The sequence below is a fragment of the Vanessa cardui genome, chromosome 26, assembly GCF_905220365.1.
Source record: "Vanessa cardui chromosome 26, ilVanCard2.1, whole genome shotgun sequence".
In the NCBI taxonomy this organism is placed as follows: Eukaryota; Metazoa; Arthropoda; class Insecta; order Lepidoptera; family Nymphalidae; genus Vanessa; species Vanessa cardui.
Window position 1 is genome coordinate 4,935,432 of NC_061148.1, and position 17,482 is coordinate 4,952,913.

General features: G+C 31.2%; 1 protein-coding gene across 6 annotated transcripts in view; it reads left to right on the forward strand.

Annotated features, from left to right (window-relative positions):
- The window catches only part of LOC124540737 (irregular chiasm C-roughest protein-like), an 87,435-nt gene that overhangs the window by 29,895 nt on the left and 40,058 nt on the right, over nt 1–17,482 (forward strand). For 5 of the 6 annotated variants that reach the window (XM_047118430.1, XM_047118425.1, XM_047118428.1 and 2 more), the window contains exons 1-2: nt 3,361–3,456; nt 13,866–14,133. In XM_047118430.1, the coding sequence (XP_046974386.1) occupies nt 13,939–14,133 (195 nt within the window). In that variant the 5' untranslated portion in view covers nt 3,361–3,456; nt 13,866–13,938. Of the gene's footprint in view, nt 1–3,360; nt 3,457–13,865; nt 14,134–17,482 lie in introns of those variants that run through there. The other variant, XM_047118426.1, reaches the window with a different exon arrangement.

A 17,482-nucleotide genomic window follows, 5' to 3' on the forward strand; every position in this document is an offset into this window, starting at 1 on the left:
CGTAATCATCGGTTAGGATGCACGCGTTCTAACCACTGGGCCATCTCGATTCACTTTACTTACTCACTTTACCACAGTAAGTACTAAATCCTTTTTCGATTAGCATCATCGTATTATTATTTTTACTTTTGTCTTACCTAATGAATAAACATCTTTACTATTAACTAGTTGTCACCTGCGGCTTTGCTCGCGTTTGAGGAGTTTGGTTGTCACGTGTTAGGTAAAAAAGTAACCTAAGCCCTTCCTTGGAGTTCAAATTTGCTTCATACCAAACTTCATCAAAATCGGTTCAGCGGTTGGGTAATGAAAGAGCGACAAAAGGACAGAGTTATTTTCACATTTATAATATTAGTATAGATTGTCGCAAAAAACTTTCACACCAATCTCAAAGGAGGCTAGTTCACTGTGCAGTGTTATAGAGGTGCACTCTATATTCGCCTGCTCTCATAATCCAAGGGCATGATTATTTGTCACGACCGGTGATCGTTCAGCGTATTGCCAACGGTGATTATCGGAAAACAATAATCAAACATCAGTAAAAATTACTCAAGCGCATTCCTGAAATATTTAGAGCTGAAACGGCCCGTTTAGAACATGGGTTTTCCAAGGCGCATGAGTTTTAGCCAACTCGATATTTTAAAATAATAATATAAATAGCCTTTATTGCAGCTTCTCTTTACAATACTTGGTACATGCCTACTTCTATTTACACCATACACATAACTAAATGTATATTGTTATTCTAATTTATATTAAAGTGATCGGCAACGTGTTGCTTGTCTGTCGACAAAAGCCTTCTCTAAAGATTTCCCTTTATTCCTCTCTCTTTTTATTGTTATTGTCTCTACCGCAGATATTTTTAACTTTGTCGTTTCGTAAATTCAAATCGTTTGTAAAATACAAGATTTTATAGATCATAAAAAATCGTGGAGTTAATACCTGTTGACTTCCAGGCAGAATACATTACATACATATATAATTGTATTTCACTAATATGACTGTATTTTTTAAATGTTGAAAAAGAGTAACTACTGAGTTCCTTGCCCGTTCTTCTCGGTACAATCCACTTTCCGAACCAGTGGTAGCTTTTGTTGAATGACTATTCAAAAGTGCTTGTAAAAGTCTACTTGAATAAAGTTTATTTTGATTTTGATTTTCTTGCTAATCGGCTCCATATTTGGCCAGCTATTTTTTTATAGCCAAATAAGCCACTAGACTATGTGGCAGTATATGCCCAATATAAGTCTAATTGAATAACTAAAGCAAATCTAAAACAAATAGACTTGAGATATATTTAGACTCTAAATCAAACCAGACATAGAATTAAATGCATCACAGACTTACATCTAAAGGGATAAAGAACTTTATTTAGATATATTACGGAGGCATCAAATGAAAAATAAACCTTATCATCAAGAACATAAAGTTTAATTTCCATCAAACACATTCAAGGAAATTAATTTTGCGCCGTATTGTCAGTTTATAAAGTCAGCTTTTCAGTAAAACCTCAGCGCGAAATAAAAAAAATATATACAGTATAGCAGTGCGGGCAAATTTAGCGACAGACGAAAGCATGCAAAAAGTAAGGGCAGAAATAATGCGCTGGTATTTTAAGAGAACCGTACATTGTAGATTTAAATGCTACGTATTTTTATTTTTAAATATTCATCAGGATAATTTTTTAAAAGTACTTTCGTTTCTTTTATAATCTAAAACAAAATTCATTAACATAAGAAATAATAACATTAAATGCTTAAATATTTACAAATATGAATTAAAACAACTGTGAAAAATCTTGACCGCGTGGAATGGTGGCAAGAATGCTAGCAGCATTTCCCCGTTGAATCGCAATTTCTATTCTCTGGGCAATTTTTTTGTTCGGCTAATTGTTGGAACAACTAGACCGATTTTGACGGGAACTTCACTGGTAGATAGCTGATGTAATACGGAGTAATTTAGGCTATATCAATATTTCTTTTGTTTAATTCAAAAGTGCAAGAATTGACGGGCACTAGCTGGCAAGTAGATATCTATAATTATGTTATAAAGTATCTAATGTACGGCAATGTTTACATTTTTTAGTGTATTAAGAATTTAAATAGAATGTATTTAGCACTGTGATACATATTTCTATGAGACTTCATAACTAAAATAGTTATGTTGTAATCTTTACGTTTTGAAAGCTTCAATTTACATGTTTCTACGTTCGTCGTAAAGGAAAACTTATAAAATTATTAATGTTTGGGCTGATATGGCCCAGTGGTTAGAACGCGTGCATCTTAACCGATGATTACGGGTTCAAACGATGAAGGAAAACATCGTGAGGAAACCTGTATGTGTCTAATTTCATCAAAATTAATTCGCTTTGGAACCCGCAGTGCTTGCCTGGGTTTGAACACACAATCATCTGCTTAGATGCACGCGTTCTAACCACTGGGCCAATCGTCTCTAATAAAGCATATTATGTTTCAATTAAATTAAACATTACATAATAATTTAATTGCGTTTCAACGGTGAAATGCGCATTCTTTTCATTCCGTGTAGCCATGATTTGTAAAATAATTACATTGCATTTTGATATCTGTGTGTTTAATTAAGTATTTAATATAAATAATTTAATGTTGCGTCATATTACAAAAGCCTGAAACGAATAAAAAACTGATTCATATGAATAATTAGTTGAAATATTTCAATAATGAGTCATTGTCTATGGGAGAGCGCGTTTAAACTAATTACTGTATCCCGTTTACATTGTGTTGTAATTTTTTCTGGACATTTCGGCGGTTGTCATGACATGTGTTAGTTATAATAGTTGTGTTACGAAGTTCGTGTAATATATAATGTATATATCGGTTTGATTGGTAAACTTCAAAACTATATCTACATATATATTTAAAAAATATATGACGTAAATTAAAAAAGGAAATACTTTTTCTAACTGTATTCATAGAATGACTTTAAAAATATATATTTTTTTATTTTGTTGCAACTACACGTGGCTGAATATGAAGCAACAAAGGCAGGTTTCCTCACGATATATTGCCTAAATTTGAACACGAGATCGCATGAAAAATTAAGATAATGAATTCTTAAGATTCTTTCTTTGATTCGTAATTGCAATTTCTGGTGACGATACGCGTGACGTAATATGTCGTAGATGTTCCTTACGGTTTGGTGGAAACAATAACGTCAGGAAGGCTTGCCTATCAATAACTATTGGCGCTAATACTATTTATGATTTACCCTTAACGGAAACCACGTGGTTAACCCTCAATTCTAATGAACTTTACGTGCAGGGGGCGTATTCTAAAAATACACGATACAGAATTTATCTGAATGTACGTCCAGTCGAGTCAGGAACGTCGCGACGCCGGCCCGCGCCTAAATCCTTTTGTTATCTTAAATATTCATTGGAAATTATTTGTGCGTTTTATTAACGTGTGCTGACAGAATAAGGTGAGTTTCGAAATTCAAAATACAGCGTCCTAATTTCTTTATTGTTTTTTTTTTATAGACTTGGACTCGGATGAATTGGGTCGACATTATTTTTTTATTATTTTAGTCAAATATTTTTTGTATCTGTGATTCATTGCTTACGTCATAGAATTTGTGTGGTAGCCGCTCTTAATCCATAAAACGTGGCGTTTAGAAACATCGCTGACTCAAAAATCTAAAATAACACAAATAACCACGTTTGTTTGTTTTTCTGTTCCAAACTTTCGTATTTCTTACTTAAAATAAAAAATATGTTCGGAAATAATTCCATAAGTAATATTAAGAAAATAGGGTACTTTAACAAATGCTAAAATCTAGTATTGTTATCATTCATTACTATATATGAGTTGTATATTTAGGTTAGCAAACCCAGATTCTATATTCAAATTTAGTTTTTACTATGTTGTCGGAAAAATTTCGCTAATTAGATATAAATACGCCCATCGTACTACATATATAATTATATTTTAAACCTACGCACTTTTTTGTACTGTATGTTATACACAATACAGTATATAATCGTATATAAGCTCTTGTATACATGATCAGTAATATAATCTCAAAAGCAATAATATGTATATCCGATTACATAATATATACTAATTAGCTATATCTCGCGCTAAAGCATATTGTATTATATACCTAAAGTTTATTTGTTTTCTCTTATCCTATATATAGGAGCTGAGTACGCAATTTTAACTGCTTAAGAATACATGTATATAAAATGCTGAAGACTCAGTTTTGCATCTTAAAGCTACATCAGATTTTGAATTTAATTATTTAAGGGAATGACCAGTGAATTTCCCATAGACTCCGTTTTGAATTGCATTGCTTACAACAGTGATCATGTTGGTACTAATTAAGAAAATCTTTATGAATTGAGCTAAGATGGCCCAGTGGTTAGAACGCGTGCATCTTAATTCTTAACCGATGATTGCGGATTCTAACCCAGGCAAGCACCACTAAGTATTCATGTCCTTAATTTGTGTTAATTATCCATCTCGTGCTCGTTGGTGAAGGAAAACATCTTGAGGAAACCTACGTGTGTCTAATTTTATCGAAATTCTGCCATATGTGTATTCAAATTAATAATTTGATTATTTAAAGGAATAGGCAGTGAATGTTGCACTGTTGGGCAATTTCTACCACGCTCCATAAGGATACGAAAGTGGCAGAATTTCATACTATTGAAAACTCAATGCTTTTCTGTGTTCGAACTCATAAACTCCGGTTAAGATCTTCTAGATATTTGGGTCCTATTGTCTCATTCAAGGACTATCGTTTCTCACACAACAGACACACAAAAACACACAAATCTACATACCAAATCATAACAAATAATAATCTAAATCAAAATTGAATTCACAAATAAATACTCATCTAACATTTGTTTCCTTTTAAGAAAAGCAACATCGAGCATACAAACATACAAACACACACTTACCAAAACAAATACATCGATCTGTTACCAACTAAGTTTATTTCACTTGGATTAGAATAAGCATCCTGAACTTAGAATCAATATTATCAGCTTGATACGTTTGGTTTGATTTAACGAATTATCTCCTAAAAGCACTGTCTGGTTGTATCTAATTATGGCTGAAGCCTAGGTTAATTTATTTGGTCTTGCAACATTGAAATACCCTTTTACTGATTAATCTTCTACAATTCTCTGGTCTCCTGGTATAAATAGTCTAGATCGGAATCTATACATATAATAAAATAACCGAGTCTGTTTGTAATAATAAAATAACTGATTTTTTACTAAATGCATAAGTATGTGTACACGGTAATTATTACCTTTTACCAAATTATTTTTCAATTTTTTGTATGACTGTTCCGACTGTTAAATCTCTGGAATTGCTGGACCATAACTTTATGGGTTTTAACTTCACGTGCGATGCAATATTAAAAATAAATTAATATTTTTCTTTAAGAAATCAAATAAAATCTTTGATAAAATTTACTGGGTTAAAGAGCTTTCTGCAGTTCAAATGGTAGTTACCAACCAGTCGTCACAAATGCTGCCATGTTGCGGTTCTGATTGAAGGACGAGTGAGCCAGTGTAACTACAGGCACAAGGGACGTAACATCTCAGTTGCTAACGTTGCCAAGGTTTTGTTAAAACGGTCAATCGTGACCACTTTCTACAAGGTGACCTATTTGCCCTTTTCGAAAATTTCCATTGCAATGTAAAATCATAATGCAACAAAAATAATCTGGTTTGCAACGAAATTGTGAATGTGATACACTTCGATCATAACTAGAACGAGCAAACACTGGAGCCACCATGTCTTTCCGCGATAAAAGAAGGAACTCAAATATCGTAAGGAATCTGCATGTGTCAGATGGTATTCTGCCACGAGTGTATCGCATATTGGAACTCCTTGGTGAAAATAAGCTTGAACTGATAGCTGTCTGCTTAATAAATGAACGGATGGCTTAAACATTCTTGAACAAAAATGTTCAAGCTCGTGAACTTAACAAATTATACACTGAATTTTGAATTGATCATCAAAAAATTCTTTAAAAATATTCCTCCTATATCTTATCTCCTACATACTTAAAAAAAATGAACTTCGGTAAAATGATTCAGAAATATAAATTAATTAATGATTCCAACAAAGATAATGAAACTGGATGCGATGAAACCGATTGATCGTTTACAAAAATTTCCAATAGTTAAACATTATGAAAAAATTTCAAGAACGCATGTGGTCCGTTTCAAATACAAGATAGCTTTGGGTTCAACGATCTTACAAATATAGAAGAGAATGGAAAACAAAATTAAAACGAAACAGGAATACCGTCGTCCATTCTCTAAGTCGTATTCTAATGTCTTCAAAGTATTTAAGAAAAGGCATTCACGAAAGAAACTCATTGAATAAATGAAGTTGAAAATCAATTAATAATTAATACTCTATTTGTATTTCGAAATTTGATTTTGTCCGTTTCTATAATAAAATTCCGCAGACATTTTTAACTTTGCCGTTTCGTAAATTCAAATCGTTTATAAAAAATACATTGGTAAAAAAGGCATATTATTCGATACAATATTTTGTAGATGATAAAAAAGCGTGGAATTAATACCTGTTGACTTCCAAGTATATATTACTTTAAATAATTGTGACATAAGATGACTTTGTATTTTTTAAATGTTGAACAAGAGTAACTACTGAGTTTCTTTTCGGTAGAATCTACTTTCCGAACCGGTGGTAGCTTCACTTAATTGTTATTATACGATTCAAAACAGCTTGTAAAAACCCACTTGAATAAAGTTTATTTTGATTTATATGTTATTAGTAGTCGCCAGCGGCTTTGCTAACATTTTAGGGTGTAGAAAAAAATAACCTATGTTGGAGCCTTTCTTGGAGTTCAAGTTTGCTTCATACCATATTTCATTAGGCATTATAATCCAGCGGTTTGGTCATGAAGTAGCGACAGACACAGACAGAATTACTTTCACATTTAATATTTAATATAGATTACAAGCAATATATTTACTTTAAGGAATTACTAATATTTCCATTAAATGTAAGGCTTGTGTCAGAAGTGGATATGACAATAGTCCAAGGAATCAGGATTGAATACACGACTTTACATTGCTAGGCGCCAAATCATTGCGCGATGGACGTAACGTATTAAAAGATGTTTTTTTTAATGTCGCCATAGCACTGCACCTGGTTTACTTGTTGTTCTAAAGACGGAGCTTCTCACTACACGTAAATTTGTAGATTAAAATCAAAGATGTCCATTCAAAGTTAATAAAAAAACAGTATACAGCCCTTAAATTTCGAGTATAAACTTAAAACTCATAGTTGAAACAAGATTAGCAAATTGGCAACTTAAGAAATGCTATCCGCAGATGTAAACACTTACAGCCAAGTGGATCACTTTTTTCATATATCCTAGCACCCAAAAACAACCTATAAATATAAAACGCCATTAAGTTTTATAACAATATTCAAATTTTTTTATAATTTCAACAAATTAGATATATTTAATTCGTCATCTTGTTCCTCAGTCGCTTTAGCCTCAGCATCCGGCTAATTTCGTAAATATTATCTCTTGATAACTTCCGATTCGATCTCTCAAAGATAATTTCAAATAAAATCACTCTAGGTGGTTGTCTGTCTCAATACTATTTAAAAGATATATATACTACATACAGTTGTATAGCGTGCTTGTATATGATTGTATATTAGTGGTACTATAGTTTGATGAGTAGGAAATATCCTTGATTTACGTGCTATCCATAGCTTGAGAATATCACTAACTTCCAACAAAAAAAAAAATTCATTATAATAAAAACCCAGAACTATATGTTTTATAAATATATTATGAACAATTCAGCAGATTCCTTTCAATCTGTTGCAACAGTATTTTTTTGTTCATTAGTTTCTCACTAAATATTTTTTACTGGGTCACATGTTTATCGTATTGGTACAAATGGGTCGCAGTTACTCGATACTTTTTTGTGATAGGACCACACAGATCAATATTCCGAAATTTGTGGGCGTCGTGCGATAAATTTGCGAGTGATGATGAAATAGTAGCACTTGAGATTACTTAACATTTTTGAATTTCGAATATCAAAAAAAAGAATACTTAAACGCAAAGAGTGTGAGATTTCAATTGGATTTTTCGAACCTTATTTTGTTAAGTTTGAAAATTGTTTATTTATATACATAAATAAAAAAAATCAGTAATAAAAATAACAATATGTTTTCAAAAAACAAATAATACTTGCTAAGTAATAAAGGTATTAAAAAATCGTTATTTTGGCAACTTTTTTTCTATGAACCGTTAAAAGGTTAACATACCTATTATATGGTATGGCAAAACATCAATAAACATCCTGACTTCACAGAATTATAAAACCATAAGGTCATGGGAAACCAACGCCATCTTGTGCGCAGACCGCGATAATTAACTAAAGTACACAATTACAAAAAAATAAATAAAATGTAGGCGTTAAAATAATATTTGTGGTGCCACATGGATTGGTAGGTTAGAGACACTGGATGTGACTTGTGCGTAGTTATGACAAAATCAATATAACGACTTACTGAGAATTATTACAACTGTGTAATCTTCTAATTAGTTATTGTAACTTTATTGAATTAAGTATATTTTAAAATGTTATAATAATTGGGCTATCTGGAAAAGATGGCTAATTAGCTATAAGTCTGCCAGTTGTACAACACTTTTAATCTACATTTTTTTTTATATTCTATTTTACGTTTTTGTATGTTATTAATTTTGTGTTAATTTCTTTTGGTTTGTTGTTTGTGGTGTGCAATAAAGTATAATTCATCCATTCATTCATTCATTATCACTTCAATTTTTATCAAATAAACAAACCATAAGGATGCTAACTCCAAAGCAGATATATACTTGAAACAATGTTGTTCTCCAAGACATAAAAAAACAAATAATTCAAAATTTTAAAAGGTGATGACAAAGTGCTTTTTACAGTTAAAAATATTTAAAAAAATCGTAGAAAGCTATTAAAAATATTATCACGAATTTTTTCTACACATTGTTGTATATCATCTGCATCTATGTCGTCAAATGTTAAATGTATTATCACAACCAATTGTAGTATAGACATACATTACATCCATCATTCTAAAATCCAAATACATCTAATTTTATAAACATACATAAATTTAATATAGATACATAAAACTATAATAGTGATCTTCAGAAGAAACGTCATCGTAAAATGAGAGGAAACGAAATTATTTTTATTGTTTTATAGTCACATCTAGTTGATACACTTCCGGCACTTAAACCACATGGCTTAGGCATGTGCGAGACACATTACCGAACGATATGTGAAGTGATAATGAACTTAGATAATCTAAATTAAACAAATATTAACACTTTCAAACAAAAATGGATATCCACCAATTCGTAGTATTGGACGAGGATTGCTTGTTGGGCAATTGGATGGTAATTGGTAACGAAACAAACATTGGCGCTGTGATCATTCCTTACATCGCCAATACGCCAAGCTTAGGAACTAAGATATGCTTGTAGTAGTTACATTGGCTTACTTGCTCTTCAAATTGGAACACAATACTTGTAGCAATACGTTCTTTCTTGGAGTTCAAGTTTGCTTCATACCAAATTTCATCAAATTCGGTTCAGCAGTTTGGTCGTGAAAGAGCGACAGACAGACAGAGTTTCTTTCATATTTATAATATTAATATAGATTTATATACATAGTAGAAAAATATGTGTTGAGTGGTGCACAAAAGGATATTTTAAATACTACCACTAAGTAAATAATGTTTATTATGTACAACATTTATATAATAGAAACCCATATTTATTTTATTTTATTTTATTTATTTATTTTCGGGAAACAAACAGTACAATAGAACAGTAATATGAAAACATAAAAAATTAATACATAAACCAATCAAGTTTCCACTGATATCTATTACAAATTAGAAGCAGTAAGTAATAAAAACTAGGATCATTATATGAAGAATTAAAAATAAAAATTAAAAAATAAACATTAAAAATTAATAACATAACACAAAATTAATATTCATTGATTAAGCAATTCATTGATGTTCTTTTTAAAACTTAAAAGGGAACATGAAAATATATCTATAGTACTAAATTTTTTATTATACATGTTACACGAGCGATAGATAAAGTCATTTTGGGCATACTTAGTTTTAGTACAGGGCAAATCAAAAAGAGCATATTTTCGCTTATAGAATTTAGGGACTCTTAAATTTAAACAACCTAATAAATAGGGGCTGTCAATACGATTATTTAGCAGTTTAAAAAGAAATATTTGATCTCTGAGCATACGTCGAACTTCTAATGAACTGAATTTGGGCTGACTATGAGAGTTATAAAACTTATGTTGGACATTATTCATAAATTTTATTTGTATCTTTTCAAGGGATTCTATATAGGTTTTGTATTGAGGGTTCCAGATTGACGAACCGAATTCCAAAAGAGAACGCACTAAGCTGTTGTACAAAAGAGTGACGGTATAATCATTTTTGAATTCCTTGCCAACTCTCAGTACGAAGCCAAGCATTCGATAGGCCTTAGCAACGATATAGTCTATGTGGAATTTAAATGTTAATTTGCTATCTAAGTAAATACCCAGGTCTCTCACCTCAGTAACGCGGTTAACAATTTCGTCTCTTAAACGATACTCATGTGTGATCGGTGCTTTCTTACGTGTGAAAGAAATTATGCTACATTTTTTAACATTAAGAGAGAGAAGATTGTCACTACAATACTTGCATAAACTATTGAGGTCTTCCTGTAACAAGAAACAATCCGAAAGTCCAGAAACCTTTCTAAAGATTTTCATGTCATCTGCAAACAATAAAACCGAAGAGTGCTCAAAAATCTTACAAATATCATTAATAAAAATATTAAATAGCAAGGGACCGAGGTGAGACCCCTGAGGTACACCAGATGTAACAGGTACGAATGACGAACAAAAGCCCTTTACAATCACCGCCTGGCTTCTATTGCGAAGATAAGATGATAACCACCGAAGTAGATCACCGTGTATACCAACTTGCTCCAATTTATTTAGTAGAATATTATGAGATATTTTGTCAAATGCTTTAGAGAAGTCGGTATACACGACGTCAACCTGATCACCAGAGTCCATGGCCTTTATTACATGATGAACCAGTTCACACACATTAGTTTCAACGGATCTTTTACTGATAAAACCGTGTTGTTCGTTAATCAGAATAGCCCTTATAAATGGAAAAATTGAGTCATAAATATTTTTTTCGAACATTTTAGCAATTGTACATAACTTGGATATTGGCCTGTAGTTTTGAACATTATGCTTGTCACCTGACTTGAAAATAGGCACCACGAACGAGCGCTTCCAAACAACAGGCATGATGCCTGAACTCAGCGATTTATTAAAAAGAAGAGAGATAGGATAACTTAAAGTGTTAAAACATTTTCTTAAAAATATTGGTGGTATATCATCAGGACCGTATCCCTTATTAACATCTAACGATTTCATGTATTTTTTAACAGTTGATATTGATAAATTTATAAGGCTGATATCCAAACCACAGTTGCTGTTATTTAGGCTTTTAAGTGTTTGGCTTGAGGTGTCCGTAGCGTAAACTGATTTAAAATATTCATTAAAAATTGAACACATCTCCTCTCCACCACTAGCAGTGCGATCAAATAAAAATACGCTGTCAGGTATGCCGCCGGACGATTTTTTACTTTTCATAAATGACCAAAAGTATTTACTATTTTTGCGTATTTTGGCTTCCGCGTCGTAAATGTATTGATCATAGCACTGACCTTGTACTAATTTTTGTCGGTCACGTAAAAGAACAAATGTGTGGTAGTCAGATATTCTATTATAAATTTTCCATTTAGTGTGAAACTTTAATTTTTCTGCAATAATTTTTATTAAAGCATGGGAATACCAACACGGATAATTATTTAAAAACTTTATATTCTTAGTAGGAACCAGATCAGAAATTATAGAATTTATAATTTGATAGAAGTTGTCGACTGCACGCGTAGTATCACAGTCGTTTAGTACATCATACCAATCTACACTCGCCAGAGCCTCATTAATCGCATCATAATCAGCTTGACGGAACAAACGTATTCTACGTGAATTAGATGTAACACGTCTAGATGTAGACATCAAGAGTTGTATTTGTAAAGCAGGGTGGTGAGCATCTTCCCTCACCAGAGGAACACTACATTTATTAACTGCACAGACACAACCAGTAATAACAAGGTCTAACAATCGACCATTCTCATTTGAAATTGAATTATATTGTTTAAAATCATTGAACTGTAAAAAATTATATAAACACTCAATTAATGCGTTTCCACAACTGAAGTTATTAATAATCATATATTTACTCTCTCTTGTCCATGTAGCCCCAGAAATATTAAAATCACCTACTATTAAGAAGCTATCATTAGTCCGACAGATATACTCTTGAGAAACTATTTCGAATAATTCAGTTAATACTTCAAATTGAGATCTGCAGTGTGGAAAGTAGCAACAATATACATGCAATAGTATAGAAGAGGGACCAGGTTTAGTTACTATAGAGACTTTTATTATTTCCGCCGCATGATTCGTTAATATAATAGGGCAGGAGGAATACACAGAAAGATTAGAGTCAACGGCGATTAGAACCCCACCTCCCATTTTATCACCTCGTGAATTGTAACACCTGTCACTTCTATACACGGAATAACGGGAATCAAATATTTCAGAATCAAATATACCTTCGTGTAACCAAGTCTCAGTCAAACAAACTATATCGTTATCTTGTTGCATTAAATTTCTAAAGACTACATTTGTTTTAGTACGCAGCCCACGTACATTTTGGTAAAGTATATTAAGCTTTTTACTCATAATCGAGAAGATATACAATAGTTAAACATACACTCTTCCCATTTGCCCGCAAGTAACAGAAAATATAATGTCCCAAAATACGTAACATAATAAAAAAAATATATAAGCCTTCCATTTATCTATATATCCTACGTGACATATCGCATAACTAAAAACCATTAAACATATAGTGATATACACTAATTACGTAAAAACATGTTTTCTACTACGCGAGATTGGACTATACTAATTATAAGTAATGTAAAATTAAAACATTGAAAATAATAATCATATAATAATTGATTTACTATAAAAACAGTGATGAAAATTATCATAATTATATTTATTTAATGTTTGAGCAAAAAACTTGTAATCTTACTTCTAATGGTACCACCTGTGGGGACAGTTTATTTAAAAGCAATTTAATGTAATTAATATGTTGTATATTTAGTTAATTACACTTAATGTGTGTAATCTTAAAAGCCAAGTTCACGCTCAAGTGCTGTTTCGCGCTTACTCGATTAAACCTGTTTGCGCAGTAAGGCGCAAAAACGCAAACGGTACTACAGTATCACGCACAAATCCAATCCAATAGTGTGTGCCATTTGTTTGTATATACATAATAAATATTTTTTATTCAGTGACTTATTTTGCGACTTGGTTAGTTAATCCTATAGATTTTATTGTGCATTTATTCGTGCAGAGTTTGCTCACGTAAACGCATATGTGTTCAATTCAATATTGAAGTATGTGTTATATTTGCTTTGCTAAACCGCGTTGCAAATAGATATTGTATTATTAAGCTGCGCTAAAATCTATTCTAGATTAACATATGTATGATGTATGTGAACTAGAAATTGTGTAAGTGGTTGTGTGTATGTACATATGTATGTGTGTAAATATAATAACAATTTATTTGATAATACATCGCATAAATAGATTTCAATCAAGATTATTGATAAAATATTTTCTCTCTTTACAGATTATATATGCTAGATGAGAAATCGAAGCAAATGTATAAAACTGTCGACCATGCAACGAACATATGAGCCGAAATGGCGGCGGAATTTAAACGAACGTTAAAGCTGCGCGGGCGCAGGGATGATTCGGAATTCGAAAATAGAATAACGCGCAGGAAGCTGGGATGGGCCGGGCCGGATGTGTGCATTTGGATCCTGCTGTCTGCGACCTTTTTTGTCGGTTGTCATGGTTACCAGGAGCAGAGATTTGCAATGGAGCCACAGGATCAGGTTCGTTTATTTTTGTATAGTATTTATATTTAAAATTTACAGACGTCTATAAATTTCATTTTATATTAGAATCTTATGAAGGCCGCGTCTATAAATATACTCAATACTATGTTACCAAAATATCGAATGATTAAAAAAGTACCTTTTTGTTAATCGATTTTAGATTTTTTTTCTGTTTCTCGTTCATCGATAAAGTGCTATCTCGAGTAAAATTATTTTAGAACGCAAAAAGTCGTATAGTTTCCGAGAACATTATATATTTTTTGTGTCTTTTGAACATTAGAGATCGTTGATCTTATGATAAAAACAAGCGCCTTAGTAATCATTTAGGATACATTTTAAAGATTAAGAACATATGTTTGATGTACATAAACTTTTTTTATATAAAAATTATAACTAGCCCCGGCTTCGCACGGATGCAATACTGATACTAAATATACTACAGAATTTAATAATCTCTATCTAAGAATTTAAATCTAATAAATTTTTATTTACGACATCACATTACAAAATTCTAAAATTATCAGTGTTTTTTCACTATATTGTCCATGTATTATACAAAAAACTTCCTCTCCAATCACCCTATCATTTAAAAAAACCGCATCAAAATCCGCTGCGTAGTTTTAAAGATTTAAATATACAAAGGAACAAAGGGACAGAGAAAGCGACTTTGTTTTATACTGTGTAGTGATAATTATAAAGTAAATATAAATTCACATTAAGTATGCGTCTCCTACTTTTTTTTGTGGTTCCGAATTGCTACTAAAATATTCGTTCAAGCCGTGTTTAAATTTAGAACACAATTATTAAAATTAGAAGAGCAGAATTCTTTATAAGTCACCAATGACATCAAAATTCAATAGCTTTTATAATAATATATACAATTCGCTAGATTGTAGATTAGAAAATATTTAAATAAACTCATAATTCTTTTAACACATTAACAAAATCGTTCGAAATTCAAACGATACGGCTTTTGTTTTTTTTTTTTTTAAATTGTTTTATACTATATTCTCGCTGACTTGCTAATAAACATTTAATTATAACAGTAAATTAAAAGTCGTTGTAAACTTAAGTTTTACGATGTTTTAACGAGCTTTATCAATTTCTGTATATTTATAAGTTCATTGACCTTATTTAATATTTTTGGTATTTCTTTGTGTGTGTAATTAAAAATGAATCGTAAATTTATAATTTGTTTATGCGTTGTTTTAGTTTAAATTGATACATATCTTAATTTAATTCATGATACTTGTGTTATATGACTGAGGTTAAGAAAGTATTCTATACTAGGTACAATATCATTCATTCCACAATATGATGGCAGTCGGTAATAATAAATATAGCTTATACCAATCAAAGGATTAAAATCAAACAAACCTTACCTCGTAAAGCATGCGATAATTTTGAAATAAACTAGTTTTAACGGATTTATTTCAATGTGTAATAATCGCGAAAATCTAAGACAACATTATGTGAATCAGTACGGACTGGAAACATCAGTCTACCCGTGACCACGAACGCTGTAAAGTGCTCGAAACGTCGGGATGATAAAAAAAAAACATAATATACGCGATTTAAATCCGTTAAAACTAGTTTATTTCAATATATCATATAATAATCGCGAAAATCAAAGACAACATTAAACGATAATTTGTTTTTTTGTTACATCGCTATTGGGAAACGTCAAATACATCACTCTGATCCATATGTAAGCTAAAGCACTTGTATTACGGAAAATCAGAAGTAACGACGGCAATACCAAACCATACATAGGACAACATAGACATACTAATAAACTGTTTTGAACCCAGGACCTCGGAGTGGCGTACCCATGAAAACCGGTGTACACACTACTCGACCACTGAGGTTGTCATAATAGCTTAGCTATATAAAGCACTATTGACGGTTCTTGATTAAATACTTGTATATTTTAGTATATAGCTTCGTTTAAGTTAAAAACACAGACAAATCAATAATTAATATAATTGATTATTCAGCTCTCAACCAATAATAACACGTCAATTCATTGTAAAATTTTGTCTCTTGCTTTCCGCCTCTTCTGGTAATAATAGAATATAGAATTTTGCAGGAAGTTTATAAGCATATATTTAACAATTTTATAGATACCTAAATCTATTGCCAATATTTCGTATTCTTTTATATGAAAATTTAATGAAGGTTATTAAAATAACGATATATATGCCTATATATTTATTAAGCCTGTTATCAAAATATCAGCAAATCGAACGGAATTTGTTTTACAAATTCCTATTCTAATATATAAACATAAAATAGAATTAAAAAAATAAATATATTTGTAATTCTTGAGTTTATATATAACTAGCAGTGCCCGCAACGTCGTGCGTGTTTGAATTTAAAATAAAATTGATTATTGCAGCCTATGTTACTTTTTATATAAGTATAGCTGCCGTCGAAACCGGTCTAGCCATTCCAGCCGAAACAAAAAATTGGTACCACGTATACATACATATGCATTTAGTAATAATTAATTATTTTAATACATAAAAATCAATTAAAATCATACACTCTAATTTCATTATACATATCTATAGACTAGTTGAATCTGCTTTTACCTGGCAATAATATACAAAACTTATATAATAGCACATACATTGTTACCCCCATTTTGATCTCTCGAAGAGTGAACTAAAGAAATATGGCCTATATGGCAAATTGCATTTGAATCGGTTTAACGTGAAAAGGTTATAGACAAACTTACTTTCACATTTATAATATTAGTATATATATTTAATTATGTATTCAGGCATATTATGCTTTAAGATAATTAAAATAAGTCTGAGTAGAGATTATGTAAGAATTTCAAAATTCGACGGAGAAAATAATTGTTAAACGTCTGGAATAGATACGTATCTACACTATCTAATGAAATTAATTAGCATTTAAAATAAACTTTACAATAAAACATTTATGAATCGTTAATAAGCAAAGTCTAGTCTTGTTCATAATATGAGCTGAAATCAATTCATGAGATCCTATATGCCGGTCGGTGTGACGCGGCGACAACAAAAGATCTGCCTATAATCGAAGTTAACTGGGCATAAATCTTAAATTGAAAGTTTATCAATTTCTTCATCACCTATAGATCTATCACCTTAAAACATTGGTGCTTTAAGAGTTTCTAACCATATCTTATTTTGCCAACGCAACAATAACCTCAAAAAATAAGAAGTTATGTAATTTGTATTTGTAGATATGTATCTACAAAATCTGTGTATGTACACAAAGCTACCACTAAGTATTAAAAAATAATTTAATAAAAACAAAAATATCCAAAATCGCGTCAACCTCTAATGGTTGACAATTT